Genomic DNA, 23835 nt, shown 5'->3' with positions numbered 1-23835 from the left:
CTGGGAAATTTCATATAACATAAAATTTACCATTTTAACCATTTTAAAGTCTAAAATTCAGTGGTATTTAGCATATTCATAATGTTGTACAACTATCACCATTATCTAATTCCAGAACATTTTCATCGTCCAAAAAGGAAACCCTGTACCCATTAAGCACTCACTCTCAATTTGCCCCTCCCCTCCAGCCCCTGGCAACCACTAATCTGCTTTTTGTCTCTGGATTTGCCTGTTCTGGACATTTTATATAAAGAGAGTTAGACAATATGTGTCCTTTCGTATCTGGCTTCTTTCATTTAGCATAATGTTCATCCATGTTGTACCATGTATCAGTACTTCATCCTTTTCCACGGCTTATTAAGATTCCATTATATGGATATAGCACATTCTGTTTATTGATTCACATTAATAGACATTTGGATTGTTTCTATCTTTTGGTTACTATGAATAGTGCTGCTATGAACATGCATGCCATTTATTTTGTTTGAACACATGTTTTCATTTATTTGGGGTATAAATGTAAGAGTAGAATTGCTAGGCTATATAGTAACTCTACGTTTCACTTATTGAGTAACAGTCAAACTGTTTTTCACAGCAGCTGTACCATTATATATTCCTACCAGCAATGTATGAGGGCTCCAATTTCTCCACATCTTAGCCAACACTTGTTGTTTTCTACTTATTATTGTTATTGTCATCCTAGAGATTATGGAGTAGTATCTCATTGTGGTTTTGATTTGTGTTTCCCTAATGGCTGATGACATTGAGCATTTTTTTAAATATGTTTGTTGCCATTTGCATAGACTCTTTGGAGAAATACATGTTCAAGTCTTTTGCTCATTTTTAGTTGGGTGGCTTGTCTTTTTCTCCTTGAGTTGTAAGCATTCTTCGTATATTCTGAATACTAGAACCTTATCAGATATATGACCTGCAAATATTTTCTCCCATTCTGTATTGTCTTTTCACTTTCTTGATAGTGTCTTTTGATGTGTAAAAGTTTTTAATTTTAATGAAATTCAAAGTATTGAATTTTTCTTTTATTGCTCATGCTTTTGGTGTAATTTCTTCTTCTTTTTTTTTTCTTTTTTTCTTTTTTTTTTTTTTTTTTGAGATAGAGTCTCACTCTGTCACCCAGGCTGGGGTGCAGTGGCGCAATCTTGGCTCACTGCAACCTCCGCCTCCTGGGTTCAAGCGATTCTCCTGCCTCAGCCTCCCGAGTAGCTGGGACTACAGGCATGTGCCACCACACCAGGATAATTTTTTGTATTTTTAGTAGAGACGGGGTTTCACCGTGTTAGCCAGGATGGTCTCAATCTCCTGACCTCATGATCCACCCGCCTTGGCCTCCCAAAGTGCTGGGATTACAGGCATGAGACACCGTGCCCGGCCGCTTTTGGTGTCATTTCTAAGAATCCATTGCCAAACCAAAGGTTGTGAAGATTCTCCCTTATGCTTTCCTCTACTAATGTTATAGTTTCAGTTCTTACATTTAAGTCTTTCATTCATTTAGAGTTAATTTTCATGTACAGTGTGAGATGGGGAGGTTCAACTTCATTGGCACAGAGTAGGTCCTTTGTAGCTGTTTACTGAATAAATAATTGTATCCTGTATTAGGGCACTGAGTTGGAGGCTAATGGGTGGGCAAATGGAGTGCTGTCCCTTGTGCAAAGGTATCAGGGATGAAGCATCTGGCATAGAATGAGAAGTTCTGAACTGTATACTGAACTCGTGCTCTGCCCTCTGTTTTAGGGAACTATTAGCAAAAGATCAAGGGAGAATTCTCTCTGCCTGTCAGACCCTAAAAGTAATAAATACATTCATTTTAAAAGTCAGTGAGTAAGGCCAGGTGTGGAGGCTCACGCCTGTAATCGCAGCACTTTGGGAGGCAGAGGCGGGCGTATCACCTGAGTTCAGGAGTTTGAGACCAACCTGGCCAACATGGCAAAACCCCATCTCTCCTAAAAATAAAAAAGTAGCCAGGTGTGGTGGCAGACACCTTTAATCCCAGCTACTTGGGAGGCTGAGGCAGGAGAATCACTTGAACCCAGGAGGCAGTGGTTGCAGTGAGCCGAGATCTCGCCACTGTACTCCAGCCTGGGCAACAAGATCAAAACTCTGTCTCAAAAATAAATAACCAAATAAAATAAAAAGTCAGAGAGAAAAGATTTAAAACTCTAAGAGACAGACAATCTGAATGGTTTTTTCCAGGAAAAATCCCTTTGTTTTCTGCTTATGACAGCATTAAGTAACATCAGATATATCCTATACAGTTTTTTCTACCCTTTCTTAGAAGGCAAAGTTTCTCCTTAAAATGTTCAAGTGTTTCAAAGTTTGGGGGACTGTGATTCCAGGTCCACTGTCCTCTACTACCTTCAGGGAAAAGGACAAATGAGGTTCTTCCATGGTTAGGTACTCTGGGCATGATCTGGTCACTGTTTCTTCCCCATGAGGTAACCTACTTTCCTCTTTTTAATTCTAACCCAATGAGCTTGCCAGAGCATCAGTGTCTATGTCATTAGTTTGCCAGGGCTGCCCTAACAACATACCACATACTGCGTGGTTTAAACAACAGAAATGTATCATCTCACAGTTATGGAGGCTAGAAGTCCAAGGTCAAGGTGTCAGCAGGGTTGGTTCCTTCTGAGAGCTGTGAGAGAGAATCTGTTCTATGCCTCTTTCCTAGTTTCTGGTGGTTTTGTGGCAATATTTGGTATTATTTGGCCTGTAAGCACATGACCCCGATATCTGCCTTCATCTTTACATGGTGATATCCCTGTGTGCATATCTATGTCCACACTTTTTCTTCTTATAAAGATACCAATAATATTGGATTAGGGGCCCACTCTACTGCAGTATGACTTTATCTTAACTAATTATATCTTCAATAACCCTATTTCCAAAGAAGATCACATTCTGAGGTACTGAGGGTTAGGACTTCAACATATGAATGTTGGGAAGACACAACTTGACTCAACACTGTGTAAGGCTCAGAACACAGCTAAGCACCTGGTAATACCTATGAGAGCAAGGTGAGGAGGCAGAGCAGATTTGAGAAAAAGGGCCCACCAGAGGCATCAGTTGTGTTTATACTTTGAAGAATCTGGCCACTCTGAGAGTGAGCATTCTACCAAGGCTACTCCATGCCTGCCTCATCTGGGAAGTGTCACTACCCACTCATAAAAGGGCAGGTGAGCAGATACTCACTTGAGCAGGGAGTCTTCTGGCTCTTAGAATCATAAGTCCTTGGAATTCAACATTCTGCAGCACTGAAAAACTTTGTAGACCAGGCCCTGGTCTGGCAGCCCCATGGCTGTCTGAGTAGATATAATCAATAGGCACCTGACACTGGGGAGCTCCATTACCCACATCACCGTGGCCATAGTGTGAACAACCACAGAGAATCAGAGTTACTATCTGCCACCCACTGCCCACATTTTCCACTGGTCTTGTAACCAGGCTAATCCTTAGATAAACCAGGCCTACCAGATATAGAAGTGTCCAACCCTGATCCTCATTTCTACCACCAATCGCCAGCCAGAGTTGTCCAACACATCCCTTCCTCTAGTACCTAGGCTGCTGACTCCATATGTGGTCTGCCAAGAGTTCTTGGCATAGGAGACAGAGGAATTATCCTCACATAGGTCATGTGATTGTTCCTTCAAATCTTGGATTCAAGGCCCACGTCTCACCCAAAAAAAAATAGATGTCCTTACTCATAAAGCCAGAAGCTCCCTGAAGAAATTTATTTACTCAACAGTGATGGTCATTGAGCATTGACTATGTGTCAGTGTTAGAGTGCAGTAATAGAGCAGACATAACACACAAGGTCCTTGACCTCGTCAGCTTACATTCCAGGGACTGATGCAGTCAATAAACAAGTAAAGGAAAAAACACAAATTACATACAGTACTCTGAAGGAAGTTGACAGGTTGATGAGTTAGTTAATGGTAAAAGCAGAGATGAGGGGAAAGGAAATGTCTACATTATATAGTATAGTTAAGAAAGGCCTCTCTGAGAGTCATTTTAGCTCAGTCCCAAGGGATGAAAAAAGAGACAGGATACATAAATGTGGAATAAGAGTGACCCAGACATGGGTAACAGTATGTGCAAAGGCCTTTTGGTGGGACTGTGCTTGGTGTGTTTATGGAATAGTAGGAAGCCAGTGTGTCTGGAGCAGAGGGAGAAAGAGGAAGCATGGTAGTAAGTGAAGTGCAAGAGGCAGTGGGAGATCAGATCATGTAGTGCTTTTTAGGTCTCATTAAAAAGTTTGAATTATATTCTAATTTTGATAGGAACTTATTGGCAAGTTTTGAGTAAAACAGTGGTATGATCTGACTTGATATATTAAAGGATCACTCTGGCTGCTGTGTGGAGAATAGACTGTAGTAGAGCAAGAGTGAAAGCAGGGAGACCATTAGGAGGCTACTGAAGTCAGCCAACAGAAAATGATGGTGGCTCAGCCCATGGCGGAGGCAGTTAAAATGGTTTAAAAAGAGAGAGAAGAAAAGAAAAGAAAGCAGTCAGATTTGGGACGTATTTTTGAGGTGGCATGAACAAGACTCAATGGATTAGATGTGGAGGGTGAGAGAAAGGGAAGAACGAAAGACGGCACCTAAGTTTGCATAAAGCTGTGTGCAGAGGAGCCATTTCCAGAAGAGGAAAGACTGCTGATTATTACCTGGCAGTGGAATTACAGGGCCCTCTACTGAGGTCTCTATGTTGTGATGCTAACAGCTCCCATAAGCCCTACCTTGATAGACCAACTCAAAAGTACCTAGGTAACAAAAATCCAAGCCAAGGATCCTAGAAGCCCATCCACCTCTGGGCGATGAACAACATGGGGAAAACAGTATTTCAGACCTACTTTTCAGCCTATGCAATTCCCTATCAATATTTTTACTGTTGATGAAGGAAATCTGTAAAACTTGCTAGCCTGAGACAGAGTATGGTGGTCAGTCACCCTCCTACATGACATGCTCAAACTCAAACAGGCTATCATATGAGCCTTTTTCATCTGTCCTATGCTGGACAAATGTGCTATGCCTGTGCCAACTCAAGGAAATATGTATCTGAAAAAATAAAAAAGAAAGAACGTATGCTTCAGAGTCCAGAAGGCATAATTTCCCAGGTGAAATGCTTTGAGTATTGTTAGACAAAATATCTGTTTTTACACATGAAAAAATGCTTAATAGTCATAGGGAAATGCACATCAAAACCACAGTGGAGTATCACTTCATTTCCAATAGGATGGCTATGATCAAAAAGACAGACAATAGCAAGTGTTGACAAGGATGTGGAGAAATCAGAACCTTCATACACTGCTAGTGGGGATGTAAAATGATGCAGCCTCTTTGGAAAATGGTCTGCAAGCTCCTCAAAATGTTAATCATAAAGTTATATATGACTCTGCAATTCCACTCCTAGGTATATTCACAAAAGAAATGAAAGCATATGTCCACACAAAACTTGCACACAAATGTTCATACAGCATTATTCATAATAGTCAAAATGTAGAAACAACTCAAATGTCCATTAACTGGTGAATGGAAAAAAATATGAGGTATATCCATACCATTGAATATTGTTCAGCAATAAAAATAAATGAACTGCTGATGCATGCTCCACATGGATGAACCTTGAAAACATTGTGTAAAGTGGAAGAAGCCAGTCACAAAAGGCTGCATATTGTATGATTCCATTTATTTGAAATGTCCAGAATAGGCAAATTCATAGAGGCAGAAAAGAGATTACTGATTGCCAAGGCCTGGAGTGCTGTGGGAGGAACGGAGAGTATGGTATTTCTTTTGGGGATTATAAAAATGTTCTGGAATTAGATAGTAGTGGTGGTTGCACCACTGTAAATATACGGAAAACCATTGAATTGTATACTTTTAATGGGTGAATTGTATGGTATGTAAATTATATTTCAATAAACGGGTTTATTTTATTTTGTTTTGTTTTGTTTTGTTTTGTTTTGTTTTGGGGACAGGGTTTCACTCCCGTTGCCCAGGCTGGAGTGCAATGACGCGATCTTGACTCACTGCAACCTCCACCTCCTGGGTTCAAACAATTCTTGTGCCTCAGTCTCCCGAGTAACTGGGATTACAGGTGCATGCCACCACGCCCGGCTCATTTTTGTATTTTTAGTAGAGACGGAGTTTTGCCATATTGCCAAGGCTGTCTCAAACTCCTGAGCTCAAGTGATCCACCTGCCTTGGCTTCCCAAAATGCTGGGATTACAGGCACCACACCCAGCCCAATAAAGCTGTTTAAAACAAATGTTTTTTCTCAAATGCCAGTCTCTACAACCTTCTAGAACAGTGCTGTCTAATAAAACTTTCTGTGATACGGAAATATTCTGTATCTGCACTGCCTAATATGGTAGCAACCAGCCACTTGTAGCTATTGAGCACTTAAAATCTGGCTTGTGTTCCTAAGAACTGAATTTTTAATTTAGCTTAATTTTAATTAATTAAAACCTAGCCACATGTTGCAAGTAATTACCATATTGGACAACTCAACTCTTGAATTCATACAGAAATTTAGAGTTTCTACTCAAAGTTTATCCTCCACTTCTCCTTTCTCTTGGAATCAGTTTCTCAAGAAAAGATAGACGAGGCAGGGTGGCACACGCCTGTAATCCCAGCACTTTGGGAGGCTGAAGTGGGAGGATCACTTGAGCTCAGGAGTTCAAGACCAGTCCGGGCAACATAGCGAGATCCTGTGTCTATTTAAAATTTAAAAAATAAAATTTAAAAAAAAAAAAGATAAGGCTTTTTCTGAACCCTGGCTACACAAACACCTTTCAGAAGAACTTCTTTACCTCTACACTCCTACTGTGTCCTGACTCCCCCAACCTAGTTTGTCTCTATAGCATAAAGACTGATTTTCTGACATGGCTCTGGGGCTATCCTGTGTCAAAAGGATTCCTGGTCAGGTTGTCTCTGCATATGTGACAACTCAGGAAAGTTCATTCCAGCCCAGATTGACTAATTGACTATCCAATATAGGAGAAAAAGTTACTGACTCTAGAGGCTAGGTGCCTCAAAAACCCAGCCTCCCACCTCAAGAATGTCACAAAACCCCAGTCTCCCAACTCAAGAATGCTCCAGAACACATGTTACACTCTTTCAGCCAGCAAAGCCTGTCCTACTCCACTTGAGATGTGAGTGTGTGTGTGTGTGTGTGCCTATGTGTGTGTGTGTGTGTGTGTGTGTATACATGGTATGAGCAAGACCTTAGGACAACTACTATAGCCCTATGTCTTCAACCCAAACCTATCCATACCCATTACATAGCCAATAGCCAGCACCATTAAGAGGAAAATCATGTTATGGACTGAATGTTTGTTTCCCCCTCCCCTTAAATCCTATGCTGAAGCCCCAACCTCTAATGTGTTGGTATTTGGAGGTGTGGCCTTTGGAAAGTAATTAGGTTTACATGAGGGCATGAAGGTGGAGCCCCTATGATGGGATTAGTGCCATTATAGAAGAGGAAGAAAGCAGAGCTCTCTCTCTGTCTCAGCCTTGTGAGGACACAGAGAGAAGGCAGCTGTCTACAAACCAGGAAGAGGGCCCTCACCAAGAATTGAATCATCTGGCACCTTGATCTTGAACCCTCAGCTTCCAGAACCATGAGAAATAAATGCCCATGGTTTAAACCATCCAATCTATGATATTTTGTTTTGGCAACCTGAGCAGACTAAGACAGAGCACTAGGAAACTGAGTCCCTTGTACAGCCTAAGTCCTAGGCCCTCTTCTCTCATTTATGCCTTATTTTTTATCTCCTGCTCCATTCTGCAACTATTCAGCTCTTGACCTCAGTCTTCATCTCTTCTTTCTGGCTCTGCTCTCACCCCATAGACCTTAATACAGATTTGGTTTCTCCTTCTCAACCCTTGATATTCTTCTATGGAGACAGTTTTGCTCCACACTCTGGCTCCTCCCAGTTAGAGCATCTCTGAGTCACCCTCTGCTTAATCTGGCCTTAATCTCTCCCCAATAATGACCCTCACAGTTGGGAGGCTGGTGACTCATCTGGAGCCTGAAGGGAACTGAACCTTAGTTATGCTGTTGTTTCCAAGGACAGGTGTTTTTTGGTTTTTTTTTTTCCAAGAAGAAAGTAATGAATTTCTTGGTAATCAAAGAACAATTATAATTGAGTGTTTGAGAACCTACAAAAAAAAACTTGTTGGACTCATGAATTTGAGACTTAAACAGTCTGGAAAACCTCGTGACTGCTTTAAATTGACCTCTTCAGGTTGAGGACCTGCACATCTATCATAAGTTTCACTGACCATTGCAAAAATTAGCCGGGCATGGTGGCAGATGCCTGTAATCTCAGCTACTCAGGAGGGTGAGGCAGGAGAATTGCTTGAATCTGGGAGGCAGAAGTTGCAGTGAGCCAAGATCGTGTCACTGCATTCCAGCCTGGGCAACAAAGCGAGGCTTTGTCTCAAAGTAACAATAATAATAATAATAATTTTCATTGACCAGTGATATTCCTCGCAAACCCATGCAAACTTTTCAGTACCACACACTCTTCACTTTTTATTCCATGACTGCACTAGATTCCTATATTCCACTATTCTAGATTGCTCTATACCATGCCCTGTAGCCCTTCACAAAAACCCAATGGAGTTTGTGTCATATACCCCACCACCATACAGGTGTTGAAAGTTTTCATCATTTAAAATTGCATGAATTCATTAAATCAGCACATATGAACCAAGTGCCTAAACTATGTCAAGGCCTGTGTTGGATGCTTTGGATAAAGAAATTGGGAAAATACAGTTTCTTGCCCTTGAGGAAACAGGCAGAGGAAAAATAAATCAACTTCTTAGCAGGTAGGTCAGGCCAGATGACAAAGTTGCCACTGTACCCCGTAGGCCCCATTTCAATCTCTATTATAAGAAACATGGTTCCCCATCAGGCTCAGCATGCAGCAAGAAGCCAGTGTTTGCTCTTGATGGCGATGATGATTTGGTATTTTTGCAGATTAGCTCTTACACCTGAGGACCATTCAAATTAAACCCCAGGTCAATTTCATCAGGCATTGTCACTCACTGGCATTTATGACATTTTAGCTAAGTACTTATGTGCTAAATGAGCAAAGTTATCAACCGAATTTACTTAATATGGACAAGATTTCAGTTTACCAAGACCTTCTCCTGAAGTCTCTAAATTATCAGCTACTTGAGGGAATTGTCTTAATTATCTACTGCAAAATAGAGATAAATTATATTCATTCCTGTCATAGAGTCTAGGGAAGGTCTGGGTGCTTCCAGAATATATGCCCATTGCTTTATGAATCTGTTACCAGCTGTTTGCATGCCTCAGTTTCCCCATCTGTATTCTATGATTCTTGCCATGTGCATATAATGGAGATAGAAAGATGGTATCACAATGCTTCAGACAGCTTTAAATAAAGCATTATGGAGGAGAGGAAACAGCCCAAAAGAAAACCCAAATCTTCTGTTACGTGTGCATTAGCTGCCAAATGGCATTTCAGAGTTGCTTTAAGAAATGTCAAAGGCAGTAGTCCAAGTTACTGCCTGCTTGAGGCCAGTTCTCTACCAGTAGTACAGAATACTGAATGAATGAATTCACTTACTGACACTTCAGCTTCTTCTGTAGCCATACTGACCGAAAGGTGACCATTAAGAGGCAGCCCAGCAAATCTCCACTGGTAGTATTTTTCAAATGGTTTATTTCTATAACCTACTATACATGAGACATTGAAAGAGATAATAAGAATATGTTTTCTTACCTGAGAGAAAGATAAAACTCGACATGAGAATCAATCCATAAAGCTTCTGATATATGATGCGCTCTTTCATTGTCTAAGTCTGTGTTTAAAAAGTCAAAAATATGCCCAGCTCAGATTCAGAAAAGACAATTTCTAAGTGTATGTGACCACAATTCTCCTTTGCATTCCACCTAAGGTTTTTTCCTATTGCTTAAAGTCATGTCAGCCAACCACATGATAGGCATTTACCTGAGATACCCAGCCTGGCTGAAACCTCACTGATGGATTTATCTATATACTAGCTCAACAAATTTTATTGAATCCCTTCTGTGTGCCGGACACTGTGTTGCTCCCTGGGAATACAGTGCTGAGAAGACAAGACACAGATATCTGCCATCATAGGACAGTTAGCCCTGTGGGGAGGAGAGACATTAAATGCATAATTACAAAATGTGAGGCCAGGAGTGGTGACTCACACCTGTAATCCCAGCACTTTGGGAGGCTGAAGCGGGTGGATCACCTGAAGTCAGGAGTTTGCGACCAGCCTGGCCAACATGGTGAAACACCATCTCTACTAAAAATACAAAAAAACAAACAATAATTAGCTGGGCATAGTGGCGGACACCTGTAATCCCAGCTACTCGGGAGGCTGAGGCAGGAGAATTGCTTGGACCCGGGAGGCGGAGGTTGCAGTGAGCCAAGATTGCACCACTGCACTCCAGCCTGGGCAACAAACGCAAAACTCTGTCTCAAAAACAAACAAACAAACAAACAAAAAACCAAAGTGTGATACTTTCAACCCTAATGCACAAACTTCAATTCAACTACTTGTAGTTGTAATGATCCTAAATTTCTTGAAGGACTGTTATGCAAGAAGACCTTGTTGACAAAAGTAACTCATCAAATCATTTGTATTTTTAAAGCAGATCCGTTTAGAGAAATCTAATCACCATTTCATTACATTCACCCAGCTTCTCTCATTAATTAATTGTAACTATAGTGTCTTATGTGGAAAATGCACTGAAAACCCCCTTTTCTCCAAACAAAACGGTGTTAAAACTGCAAATCCTACTGAAACATGTTACAGAAAATTGGCGGTAGGGTGCTGATGGGCATTTATGATTTTAAATAAAATATGCTTCTGAATGATTTACTACTGATTTGAACACTTCCTTTTCTATAGGATAATGCAACATATTGTATTTCTTTCTACCTCCAAGTGGGATTTAGAGTGAATAGACCCACTTTACATTTAATGTAACAGAAGCCAATTAGGAAGTCAAATGAATCTTGGGCTTGCTATGAACACCAGCCATTAATCAGGCTCTTCATATTTACCAAGGATTCTACTGCCATTCTCATTAGAATAATAAGGGAATTTGTATGAGTTGGATGGGTTTTCTAAACTATGAACTTAGAAGTAAGGGGGTGTCTAAATCTTTTATGACTTGCAAAATGAAATGCAGCTTAAATTTATAGTGCTATAAGAGGACTAGGCTGAGATTCAGTAACTGGCTGTGAGGCCATACATATTTCTCTTCCTTAATTTCCCTGGGCCTCAGTTTCCTTATCTGTAAAAATGGAGATAATAATCTGCCTATTTCCCAGAGCTGCTCTCGAAGAGGATCAAATGAGACTATGCTCCGAAGGCAATTTTCAAAGCATAAAGTGCTATAGAAATGGATATGATTGCTATCTATAAAATGGAATTTTCAGCAGCAAATAATCCAATTTATATTTTTCTTACATTTCCTCTAAACTTTTATAACAACTTCAAGGTATGTTTCAGAAACTTACCTGGTGCCCAATAAATAAATCATGGGACATTTACACAACAGAATACTATGCAACCATTAAAAGGAATAAAGGCCGGGCATGGTGGCTCATGCCTGTAACCACAGCACTTTCGAAGGCCCAGGCGGCCGGGTCACTTGAGACCAGGAGTTCGAAACCAGCCTGGGCAACATGGTGAAACCCTGTCTCTACTAAAAATACAAAATTAGTCGGGCATGGTGGCACATGCCTATAATTCCAGCTACTTGAGAGGCTGAGGTACGAGAATCACTTGAACCTGGAAGACAGACGATGCATTGAGCCGTGTTCACGCCACTGCACTCCAGCCGAGGTGACAGAGCAAGACTGTCTCCAAAAAAAAAGGAATAAGGTAAGTCTATATATAAGGCATGAAAATGTGGGTTGAAGAAAGGGGGTGGGGCTTGATAATTTTTCCATACTGTTCTGTACTGTTTGGTTATTTTACAAAGATTATAAATTAGTTACATAATTTTAAAAATCAAAGGACAGGAGAAAGGAAGAAAGCAAGAGAGAGGAAGGTAAGGAAGATAGGAAGGGGAGGAAAGAGACAGGAAGGAAAAATGGGAATTAAATGTTTCCTTTATACTTCCTATGATTGTGTACTGTTTGTTTTTACAATGAGCATACGTTACTTTCATAATTTTGAAAAAACATAAAAGGAAGGAAGGAGGAAAAGTAAAGAAAGAGGAAAAGAGAAAGAAAGGTTGAGGATTAAAGACCTGAATTTTATACCTCACACAATTTCAAGCAATTTGGTTATTTTATGATGCATATTTCTTAATTTTGTGGTTCAGAAAAATTTAAGGGAAAGAAGTGGGGGGAAGAGAGAAAGAAGGAAGGAAAGGAAAGAGGGAGGGAAGGAGGAAGGGAGCGAGAGAGACACTTACCTGAGAACTGGACTCTTTTAACTTCCCAACCCCAAATGACCAGATCTTGCTTCTAAATTCCTAGGTTTGATGTGAAATGAAAGAAGCACAAAACAGGAGACTCATTTTCTGCTGTCCATGCCTCAGTCACCTTCTTTTCTGCATCAAACCAGCCTCTCTGCTCTTAGCTTTATGGGGCTTATTGATCCAGGTAGATCCTCTTTTTGTGGCTTGTAGCACGTCATGGGGCTGCTCTCCTGAGCATAAAATCAGCATGGGCAAAGTTCTCAGGTTATTACAACCCTGCAATAACCCATTAATTTGAGGGCTCTGACCCAGTTTTCACTAAGGATTATCTTCAGTTCCTAGTTGATTATTGCTTTAATTAAATTGGATATATTAAAACGGTACTTGCTTACTTGACTAAGGCTCATTTCACTTTATTGAGAAAGTGGGGAGGAGGAGGGGTAGTGTTCAGAACTATGAGCAGAAAGCAGAGGCCAAGGAGGCATGAACTTGTTCACATCTTACTCCATCAGTAAGGTGAAGCCAGCTATTTACCCGCACCGGACATTCATTCTTCAAGTCACCTCGAAAGTAAATAGATTTACTGAACTGGCTTTATGTTCATCTCAAGAAGGGGATGTGGTTTTTGTCCCAGAAGGTGTCATTACAGCCCCTTAGGGGTGACAGAAATACCATCAAATCCCATGGAGGATTCAGAGATGATCCCTGTCAGCCTCTGAACTTCACAGGTGAGGCCCCTGAGGTTCCAAGGGTAGAATGACTCGTCCAAAGTCATAGAGCTTGTGAAAGGTAAAGCAGTAGCTAGAACCAAGGTGTTTTGACTACCAAACCAGTGCATTTTCCTCTTCATCTCATATCTTCAATGGAAAATTCAGTCTCATAGGAGGCTGAGTCGACCCAGCTTAAGGCCAGGATTCTTCACAGGGGAACAGAGAAGGAGGAGGTGTATTGGAATCATCCATGATTCACCCCAAAACCCACAAACTGTGATCAGTGTAGTGAATAAGAACCCAGGCTTTGTGGAAAGACAGGCTTGAGTTTGAGTCCCACCTGTGTGACTTGTAGCCAGTTCCCTAACATCTCTGGAGCCCCCAGTGTCTTCATTTGTAAAATACTGATCATGGAACTCACTTCATATTGCTGTGAATATTACATAACACACCGTATGTAAAGTGCTTGGGCCAGCGCCTAGCACCAGGTTCCAGCACCACTGCTCCTATCTAGGACTCTACCACTTCTCCTTCCAGTAGGCACAAGGCTTAGGTTTTGTGACCCATCCCCAACGTGGGGTCACACAGCCTACAAGAAGATGTAGAGCCATTACCAAGAAACATATTGACACTTCCCTGGCATGTGTTCATATTTCACACCATGCCTGCTCATTGATCTGTCTCCCTCACAACACTAAGCTCTGGTAAGGCAAGAACTCCATGTTCTCCAGTGGTTCACATGCTGTCTGGCACATAGAGGGTGCTCAATCAATACTTCATAAACTCTACCTTTCTCCCCTACTAAAGTGTAAACTTCCTGAGGACAGGGAAACACATCTTGTTCTTTCTGTCCCCTGACCCAGGAGTTAGTACGGTGCCTGACACATAGTAGGTGCTTAATTAATGTTTGCTGAAATGAAGAAAATAATTTAGAGGAGAGTTATTCACATATACTTAGAGATGTCATCAAATATCTCTGGGAAAGGATCCTGGTAAGACTAGCTGCTTCTAGAGAGGGAAACTGAGGGGTTTTGGGTGGGAGGGAACCTCAGTTTTCACTGAACAGGCTTTTGTACTGTAAGAATTATAATCATCTGCATGTGTTATTTTTTTCAAAGAAAAGCACTGTATGTTTTATTAAAAATCCAACATAGCACAAATGAAATAACTGACTAGAAAATTAAATTGGGACTCTTTTGTCAGGAAAACATTTGTCACCTGGGAAGGCTTCAATGGGTATCTTTCATTCCCTGGAAGGTTATAAGGAGAATGTTGACCATCTGCTCTCCATATCTACAGAGAAGTAGGAAATTGACTGAAATCGCAGTGGGAGATGTAAGTTAGATATAAATAAGTCATTATTGACAATAGGAATTGATAAGCGCCAGAAAAGGCTATCACGGGATGTTATGAGCCATCCATGCCTGGAAACTCAAAGGCCTAGGTAGCCATATGGCTCTGCTGATTTACTTGTCCTCCCACAGAGAGGGCTGAGCTGATTGACTTGTTGCAGCTCTGTCCCTGTTTCTAACACTAAAAGACCCTTAATCTGTTGAAGGTCCAAGCTGTCTTCATTCCCTCTCCCTTTCCTGGTATGAGCATCCCACCAGGCCAATTGGTGGGGAATAGCAAGCCAGCTATTGAATTTGGAGCTTAACCGTAGAAACAGCAAAAGGGTCCAATGCTGGAGGAAAAATCATCTGTGCTGACAACTCCTTAAGAGATTTTGAAGGACAATTTTAATTATATTTGATTGCCAACTTAAAAACTACCACCCAACTACGAATGATTACCTGCTCATTGTCATTCCCATGCATTCCTTTATACTTTCACTACATATGTGGGCATTCCTTAACAGTGCGTAGTATTATTTTGCATAGTGATACTACATGTTTTTAAACATCACATAAATTTGCCTGCCTGTCTTTCTTTCTTTCTTTCTTTCTTTCTTTCTTTCTTTCTTTCTTTCTTTCTTTCTTTCTTTCTTTCTTTCTTTCTTCTGTCTTTCCTTCGAGAAAGGGTCTGGCTGTTGCCCATGCTGGAATACATTGGCACAATCAAGGTTCACTGCAGCCTCTACCTCCCAGGCTCAAGCAATCCCCCCACCTCAGCCTCCAGAGTAGCTGGGACCATAGGCATCCACCACCACGCCTGGATAATGTTTGTATGTTTTGTAGAGATAGCATCTTGCTATATTGCCCATATGGTCTCAAATTCCTGGCCTCAAGCAACCCTCTCACCTTGGCCTCCCAAAGTGCCAGAATAACAGATGTGAGCCACTGCAGCGGGCTCAGGCTTTTAAACATACTATAAAAGGGGTCATATCACAAGAGAGACAGGACACCACAGTAGCTAATAAAACAGACTCTGAAGCCAGACTACTTGGTTTTCCTAATGTCTCACTGCCTCAGCTTCCTCATCTGCAACATGGAAATGATGATGATGAGGAGGAGGAGGAGGAGTTAATGGTGATGATGATATCCACCTCTATTATTTGTATAAAATCAATGAGATAATATATGTAAAGCACTTAAAACACTACCCGGTACATAATAAATGCTTTATTAAGTATTAGCTATTATTACCTATTCTTCTGCAACTTATATTTCAAGCAAAACAGTATCCATACAGTCCGCAATCATTTGAGTGCCCACTGTGTACAGGCAACATTCTGAGATGCTAGGGATTCAGCAGCGAACAAAACAGATAACTCTATCTCCCCTCAAAAAGTTTCTGTTTTAAGGTTGGAACAGGTCAGATTAATAGATATGAGCCCAGTAGGCAAAGATTCTGCATTTAATGTTGCACCTGGGGGAGTTAGAAAAGGCTCTAGGCGGGCCCAGGCCTAGCAGCTCCAGCCCAGCAGCAGCTGCACTGGCGGCGGCAGTTTGCTCGAGGCCCTGCGCCCCCTGCAGCCCCTCCCCGGCGTGGTGCGGGGAGACGCAGCCGCCCGCCCACAGCTGAGCCCGGGGTGGCCTTTGACTCCAGCCGGCCCGGCCGCCCCAGGGCTGTGCGCGGCCCGCGGGCCTCGCGGCTCTCGCGGATCCGTGACCCAGCCGTCCTGTCCAGGAAGTGGTCATCCTGAGCGCCACGGCTCACTCCCTGTGCAGTCGGGCCTGCCCGGCACACAGAAGTTAAAGGCAGATCCAGAAAGCCTTTTTGCAAAACTAGAGAACATTGGGAAAGGCTCCTTTGGCGAGGTGTTCAAAGGCATTGACAGTCGGACTCAGAAAGTGGTTGCCATAAACATCATTAATCCGAAAGAAGCTGAAGATGAGAGAGAGGACATTCAACAATAAATCACAGTGTTGAGTCAGTGTGACAGTCCATACGTAACCAAATATTATGGATACATGACGGATGTATGAAGGATACAAAAGTATGGATAATAATGGAACATCCTGATAGAGGCTCCGCACTAGATCTGTTAGAACCTGGCCCGTTAGATGAAACCCAGATCGCTACTATATTAAGATAAATACTGAAAGGACTTGATTACCTCCATTGGGAGAAGAAAATCCATAGAGACATTAAATCGGCCAGCGTCCTGCTGTCTGAGCACTGCGAGGTGAAGCTGGCGGACTTTGGCATGGCCGGCCAGCTAACAGACACCCAGATCAAAAGGAACACCTTCGTGGGCACCTGGTTCTAGATGGCATCCGAGGTCATCAAATAGTCGGCCTACGACTCAAAGGCAGACATCTGGTCCTTGGTCATAACAGCTATTTAACTTGCAAAAGGGGAACCACCTCATTCCAAGCTGCATCCCACGAAAGTTTTATTCCTCATTCCAAAGAACAACCTACCAATGTTGGAAGAAAACTACAGTAAACCCCTCAAGGAGTTTGTGGAGGCCTGTTTGAATAAGGAGCGGAGCTTTAGATCCACTGCTAAGGAGTTATTTAAGCACAAGTTTATACTACGCAATGCAAAGAAAACTTCCTACTTGACTGAGCTCATCGACAGGTATAAGAGATGGAAGGCAGAGCAGAGCCACGAAGACTCCAGCTCTAAGGATTCCAACTCGGAAACAGATGGCCAAGCCTCAGGGGGGCAGCGATTCTGGGGACTGGATCTTCACAATCTGAGAAAAATATCCCAAGAAGCTTGAGAATGGAGCTCTGCAGCCATCGGACGTAGACAGAAATAAGATGAAAGACATCCCAAAGAGGACTTTCTCTCAGTGTTTATCTACAATTATTTCTCCTCTGTTTGCAGAGTCGAAAAAGAAGAGCCAGGCGTGCGGAGGGAACTTGGGGTCCACTGAAGAGCTGCGAGGGGTCACCTACCTGGCGGAGGAGGCGTGTGCCGGCATCTCCGACACCATGGTGGCCCAGCTTGTGCAGCAGCTCCACAGATATTCTCTAAGTGGTGGAGAAACTTCATCCCACTGAAATTCCTTTGGCATTTGGGGTTTTGTTTTTCCTTTTTTTCTTCTTCATCCTCCTCCTTTTTAAAAGTCAACAAGAGCCTTCGCTGACTCCACTGAAGAGGTGCGCCACCGGGGGCCACACCAATGCCGGACGCCTGTCCAGGGACACACACAGTCCTCGCTGTGCCGCAGCCAGATGAAGTCTCCCACATGGGTGGGGAGGGTCAGCTCCTTCCAGCGATCATTTTATTTTATTACTTTTGTTTTTTAATTTTAACCATAGTGCACATATTCAAGGAAAGTGTCTTTAAAAACTAAAACAAACCCTGAAATGTATATTTGGGATCATGATAAGGCAACTAAAGACATGAAAACTCAAGTATCCTGCTTTGAGTTGATAACTTCCTGTGGGAGCTGGAGAATTTTCGGGAGGATGGGTGTACAGATTTGCATATAATGTCATTTTTGCAGAGACCATTTCAGTGTGCATAAGGAATCACTGTGTACAAACTGGCCAAGTGCTTCTGTAGATAATGTCAGTGGAGTAAATATTCGACAGGCCAAAAAAAAAAAATGTAAAGTCTCTAACAGTTTTGGGGTTTTTGTTTGTTTTGTGTTTCTATTTAGTTTTGGTTCATAAAATTAAAACTAATTAACCAATTTTTAGAAGTTATGTTCTACTGGATGTAGACAGACAATAAACAAACAAAAAAAAATAGATAAAGCATATAACATATTAGAAGGTGAAAAAAAGCCATAGAGGAAAGCAAAGTGGGAAAGGGGTATAGGGATTTCTGGAAGGAGGGTGGGGAATGCATTTTTATTTTTATTTTCGCTCTATGGCCCAAGCTGGAGTGCAGCGGCATAATCTCAGCTCATTGCAACCTCTGCCTCCCGGGTTCAAGTGATTTTCCTGCCTCAGCCTCCCGAGTAGCTGGGATTACAGGCATGCACCACTACACCTGGCTAATTTTTGTATTTTTTAATAGAGACGGGGTTTCACCATGTTGGCCTGGCTGGTCTTGAACTCCTGACCTCAGGTGATCTACCCGCCTCATCCTCCCAAGGTGCTGGGATTACAGGCATGAGCCACTGCATCCAGCCGGGAATGTAATTTTAAATAGGGTGATCTGTGATGTCCTCACTGAAAAGTGACGTTTGAACAAAGACCTGAAGGAAATGAGGGAATAAGCCACGGGGATAGTTGAAGAAAGTGTTCTGGGCGGGAGGATATAACCTGAACTCTGCAGGGTGCTTGGAGCCTTTCTAAGGGCAGTATTGAGGTCAATGTGCCAGAAGCAGAGTGAAGAGGTGAGAGAGGTGATAAAAAGCCAAATAACACAGGGGCTTGCAGGCTGTTTTAAGAACTTTGGTTTTACTCTGGAGAACAGGGAGCCATTGCAGGGTTTTAAAAAACTTATTTTGAAATAGCATCAAACTTACAGAAGTGGTGTAAGAATAGTACAAAGAATTCTCATTTATCCTTCATCCAGATTCTGCAAATTGTTAACATTTTGCCACATTTGCCTTATTTCTCCTTACATATATTTTTGAAGCATTTGAGTGTAAATTGGAGACATCCTGTCCCTTCATTCCAAATACTTCAGCAGGCATTTTCCTGAGAACAAGAGTAGTTTCTTACGTAACAACTAACAAAATAAGGAAATTTACATTAATGCATTACTACTTCATATACAGTCCACATTCATATTTAGACAGCTGTCTCACTAATGTCCTTTATTGCATGTTTCCCTCTGATCCAGAATCTAATGTAGATCCTGCTTTTAGTTGTCACAGTTTTTCAGTCTCCTTTAATCTAGAAATGTTCCTAAGCCTTTCTTTGACTTAAATAACATTGACATTTTTGAAGCATACAGGCTGGCTATTTTATAGAATATCCCTCAATTTGGGTTTGTCTAAGCTTTCCTCGTCACTCAGGTTATACTTTTTTGGCAGCACAGAAGTGATGTTCCATCATTCTCAGTGCATCACATCGGCACCTGCACGATGTCACTTTGTCCCATCATTGAGGATATTAACTTTGATTACTTGGTTAAGGTAATGTTGACCACATGTCTCCACTGTAAAGTTATTTTCCCATTTGCAATTTATAAGTGATTTGTGGAGAAATGCTTTAAGCCTGTGTAAATATCCTGTTCCTCCTCAAAACTTCAACCTGCTGGGCACAGTGGCTCACACCTACAATTCCAGCACTTTGGGAGGCTAAGACGGGTGGATCACTTAAGCTCGGGAGTTTGAAACCAGCCTAAGCAACATCATGAAACCTCATTTCTAGAAAAAATTAACCAGGTGTGGTGGCACACACCTGTGGCCCAGCTACTTGGGAGGCGAGGTAGGAGGATTGCTTGACCTGAGTTGTCAAGGCTGCAGTGAGTCAGGATCACGCCACTGCACTTCAGCCTAGGTGACAGCGAGACTCTGTGTCAAAAAAAAAAAAAAAAGCTTCAACCAATTGTTTTAGTATTCATTGTTACTTTTTACCTGATGGTTGTCAAATGGTGGTTTTCTACTCCGCCATTTTTGTACATGTATTAGTCAGCTTTCTACTGAAAGGGAGAGTTTTTTCTTCTCTCATATTTATTCATTCATTCATTTTTATCAGTATGGACTCACGTATTTCTATTTTAATTAGTGAGTTACAATCTACTACTATTATTATGTTCATGTTGAATTTGTTCCCGATTTGTTTAATGGGAGCCCTTTCAAACTGGCTTTTGTGTCCTTTTGACATATATATACCTATGATTTTCTGAGCACTTTCTTACACTCTTGCACAAGATGTTCCATGTTGAATCTTGCATTTTTCCTTGCCTCATACCTAGAATCCACCATTTATCTAAGGACTCTGGTTCCTTTTAGAAGAAAATCATGTCTAGAAACCAAGATTTGAGTAAAGCCAGAGTTCTGAGCAAAAGAATAACATGATAAGACATGTTTTAAAAAGATCACTTAGGCTTCTATGCTAAAAATTGACTCTAAGGGGACAAAGGAAAAAGCAGGAAGATGTATCTGTGTTAACAGAGTAGATTTCTTTCTCTGCAATGCAAATCTGACCATGTGGCCTTTCCGTCAAAATTATTTGACAGATGATACCACTTATAAAGTTAAAACCCTGTGGCACTGCAAGAAAAGCTCTTCTGTGATCCGGTCCCTTTTGGACTTTCACCCTTCCTTTCTTCCTTTCTTTCTTTCTTCTTTTAAGATTGAGTCTCACTCTGTCACCCAGACTGGAGTGCAATAGCACCATCTTGGCTCACTGCAACCTCCACCTCCCAGGTTCAAGCAATTCTTTGCAAATGCTGCTCCTTTTGCTTGCCCCCCAACCCCTTGACCACCTCATCCTTCGTGACTCAACACGATACTCTTTTTCCTTTGTAAAGCCTTCCTCGAACAATTCTCTCCATTTGCATCCCATCCCAGGTATAAATTATTATTCAGGTCACTGTGTTATTACACACTTCATCATGGAAACATACTGCCTCTCCTTCAGTCACCTTTCTGGAATCCTAGGAGAGAAAAAATTACCTTCCGAGGTTCTTTTTATCCTGATATATCAAGGATGATTGGTTCTGTTGGCATGAGGCCCAAGGAAGTTCTGATTCACTACAGCCTCGCCCCATAACACAAGTGAAACCCCAAGGCTGGAGGGCTGGAGTCCTTGACACAAAACAGGAGTAGCAGGGCTTCCAGGAGGGCAGAGGCCTGCTCAGATAACCCTGGAGATATGGGTAGGCCAGACTTCAAAGGCACATGGGACAGAGGGAAGAGAGAGGCAGGCTTGTCTGACTAGAAGACATAACTCAGTTGAGTTTTGAGACTTCTATAAGAACATTCACCTTCCCTGGCTGGGCGCGGTCCCATCACTTTGGGAGGCTGAGGCAGGCGGATCACCTGAGGTCGGGAGTTCGAGACCAACCTGGCCAAAACAGTGAAACTCTGTCTCTACGAAAAATTAAAAAAAAAAAAAACAAAACAGCTGGGCATGGTAGTGGGCGCCTATATTCCCAGCTGCTTGGGAGGCTAAGGCAGGAGAATCACTTTAACCCAGAAGACAGAGGTTGCAGTGAATCAAGGTCACGCCACTGCCTGGGTGACAGAGCGAGAGTCTGTCTCAACAAAACAAAACAAACAAACAAACAAAAAATAACATTATCCTTCCCTTAGTGACCTCCAAATCTTATCAAACCCAACAATAGACTTCTTCCTCTTGTTATCTGCCAGTGGACTAAGGTCATCCAAGTAGGTCACACCCTTCAAGGCAGCTAGAAAACTGTAAGGTGCCTTAAGTTAGTCCTCTTGAAGAGGTCTAGCTTTCTGAAACATTTCCTTCACTGTCTTGGAGATGAATCTGATTAGCAGCCCTTGGCACCCATCAAAGTTCTCTAGTGTCACTGCCCTCTAGCCAAAGACTACCAGGAACACACCTGTAGTTGAACAAGTTGGGCTTATTACTTGTTGCAACAGGGCAAAACACACACCATGGGGCACCTCAGTAAGAGGAAGTTAGAAAAGACATATTACAGGATTTGGGCTTTGGTTGGGTGATTCAGGAGGGTTTAAAGAAGCAAGGGTTCTGGCCGGGTGCAGTGGCTCATGCCTGTAATTCCAGCACTTTGGGAGGCTGAGGCCAGCGGATCACAAGGTGAGGAGTTTGAGACCAGCCTGGCCAACAGGGTGAAACCATGTCTCTACTAAAAATACAAAAATTAGCCAGACATGGTGGTGCGTGCCTGTAGTCCCAGCTACTCAGGAGGCTGAGGCAGGAGAATCACTTGAACCCAGGAGGCAGAGGTTGTGGTGAGCCGAGATGATGCCACTGCACTCCAGCCTGGGCAACAGAACGAGACTCTGCCTCGGAAAAAAAAAAAAAAAAAAAGCAGCAGCAGCAGCAGCAGCAAGGGTTTGCTTTAGATTTAGTGCTGTCAGAAAGTGAGGACAAGTTTATCATTGGGTATATCCGAAAGTCCTACCTCTAGGGAGGGAAAACTGAGCAAGACTGAAGCGGTAATTGGAAAGGAAGCAGCAGTCACTCGTCTTATCAAGGAGAAGGAAATGTTTGGCATTTTGTGGTCTGCACAGTGATCTTGTTCTTGTCTGTGCTTAGACATAATTATGAAATGGCCTTGTTTTGTATTACTTTATCACGATCTTAGAGTCAACTTATCTGGCACCGATATTTTGTAAGATCCTTAATGTCCAGTAGGAGAATAACTTGAGTCTAGCTTTGAGTGCCAGGCCAGCTTGTACCAATGCTGAGGCCTAGCTGTGAACATCTCACTAGTTCCCAGATGTGAGGGGCTGTTTCTTTCTGCTTCTTTTGGTCAAAGGCAGACAAAGTCAGGCTGCAGGATGTTACTCCATGATACCCAGATTTTCCCCATTGCTGATCAGGAGCTGGTTTAGAGAATGTAGTCTGTACTTGGACTGAGGTTAGTCCCTCCAGCTTGCTGCAGGATGAGTTGTTGCATTCCCTGATATGAAAATGGCTGTATGGTAAAAATTCAATATAAAAGGACTCTGGGAAGATAGTATCAGCAATCTTAATTGTAATTAAGAAAAGCAGCTATCAGAAATGGATATTGTGGCCAGGCATGGTGGCTCACACCTGTAATCCCAGCACTTTGGGAGGCCGAGACAGGTCAATCACTTGAGGTCAGGAGTTTGAGATAAGACTGACCAACATGGCAAGACCCTGTCTCCACTAAACATAAAAATAATAATAATAATAATAAATTAGCCAGGCGTGGTGGTGGGCTCCTGTAATCCCAGCTATTAGAGAGACTGAGGTAGGAGAATCCCTTGAACCCGGGAAGTGAAGGTTGCAGTGAGCCGAGATGGCGCCACTGCACTCCAGTCTAGGCAACAGAGGGAGAGTCCGCCTTAAAATAAAATAAAATAAAATAAAATAAAATAAAATAATCGGTAAAAGGTCTCGAAGTTATGGACCTAGATTATGAAACCCAGGCAATGAAAATATATCCCAGAATGCAACCAGGTCTATTTGAGACAACCAGATGGCTTTTTCTTTTAGCACACTCACAAACAGTTCTGCTTTCCCTGTAGTACTTACATAGGTGAAACGAGTAATATTTGCTACAACACAAACTCCTCTTGGCTGGAAGAGGAAAGTAAGGGCTATGTGATTGCCCATGACAACTCTAGTTAATGAATTCTGAGTAGTTTCTTGGGCTTTCAGAGCAGGAGTGTGTCATTTATGACTTTTACTAGTGTTAGAGACAAGTTTCAGACCACCGTTCTAGTTGTATTACGCCCACT

The 23835-nt window shown here is 42.1% G+C and overlaps 1 protein-coding gene and 1 pseudogene across 3 annotated transcripts in view; one reads left to right on the top strand and one right to left on the bottom strand.

Moving 5' to 3' along the window:
* ADGRG4 (adhesion G protein-coupled receptor G4) overlaps positions 1-14459 on the bottom strand; it is a 111587-nt gene extending 97128 nt beyond the window's left edge. Inside the window, exons 1-3 of one of the 2 annotated variants that reach the window (XM_025373020.1) lie at positions 14385-14459; positions 13588-13755; positions 9770-9848 (exon numbers count right to left, since the gene is read on the bottom strand). In XM_025373020.1, coding sequence (XP_025228805.1) covers positions 9770-9839 — 70 coding nt within the window. In that variant the 5' untranslated portion in view covers positions 9840-9848; positions 13588-13755; positions 14385-14459. Of the gene's footprint in view, positions 1-9769; positions 9849-12450; positions 12592-13587; positions 13756-14384 lie in introns of those variants that run through there. The other variant, XM_025373021.1, reaches the window with a different exon arrangement.
* On the top strand, positions 12940-18122 carry LOC112615282 (annotated as a pseudogene). The gene is made up of 2 exons (XR_003117313.1): positions 12940-13026; positions 16082-18122. The product of XR_003117313.1 is annotated as a serine/threonine-protein kinase 24 pseudogene (transcript).
* Positions 18123-23835: the final 5713 nt, after the last annotated feature.

This window comes from Theropithecus gelada, chromosome X, assembly GCF_003255815.1.
Source record: "Theropithecus gelada isolate Dixy chromosome X, Tgel_1.0, whole genome shotgun sequence".
Taxonomy (NCBI): domain Eukaryota; kingdom Metazoa; phylum Chordata; class Mammalia; order Primates; family Cercopithecidae; genus Theropithecus; species Theropithecus gelada.
Note: the sequence above shows the minus strand (reverse complement) of the source record. Positions and strands in the feature narration are given on the sequence as shown.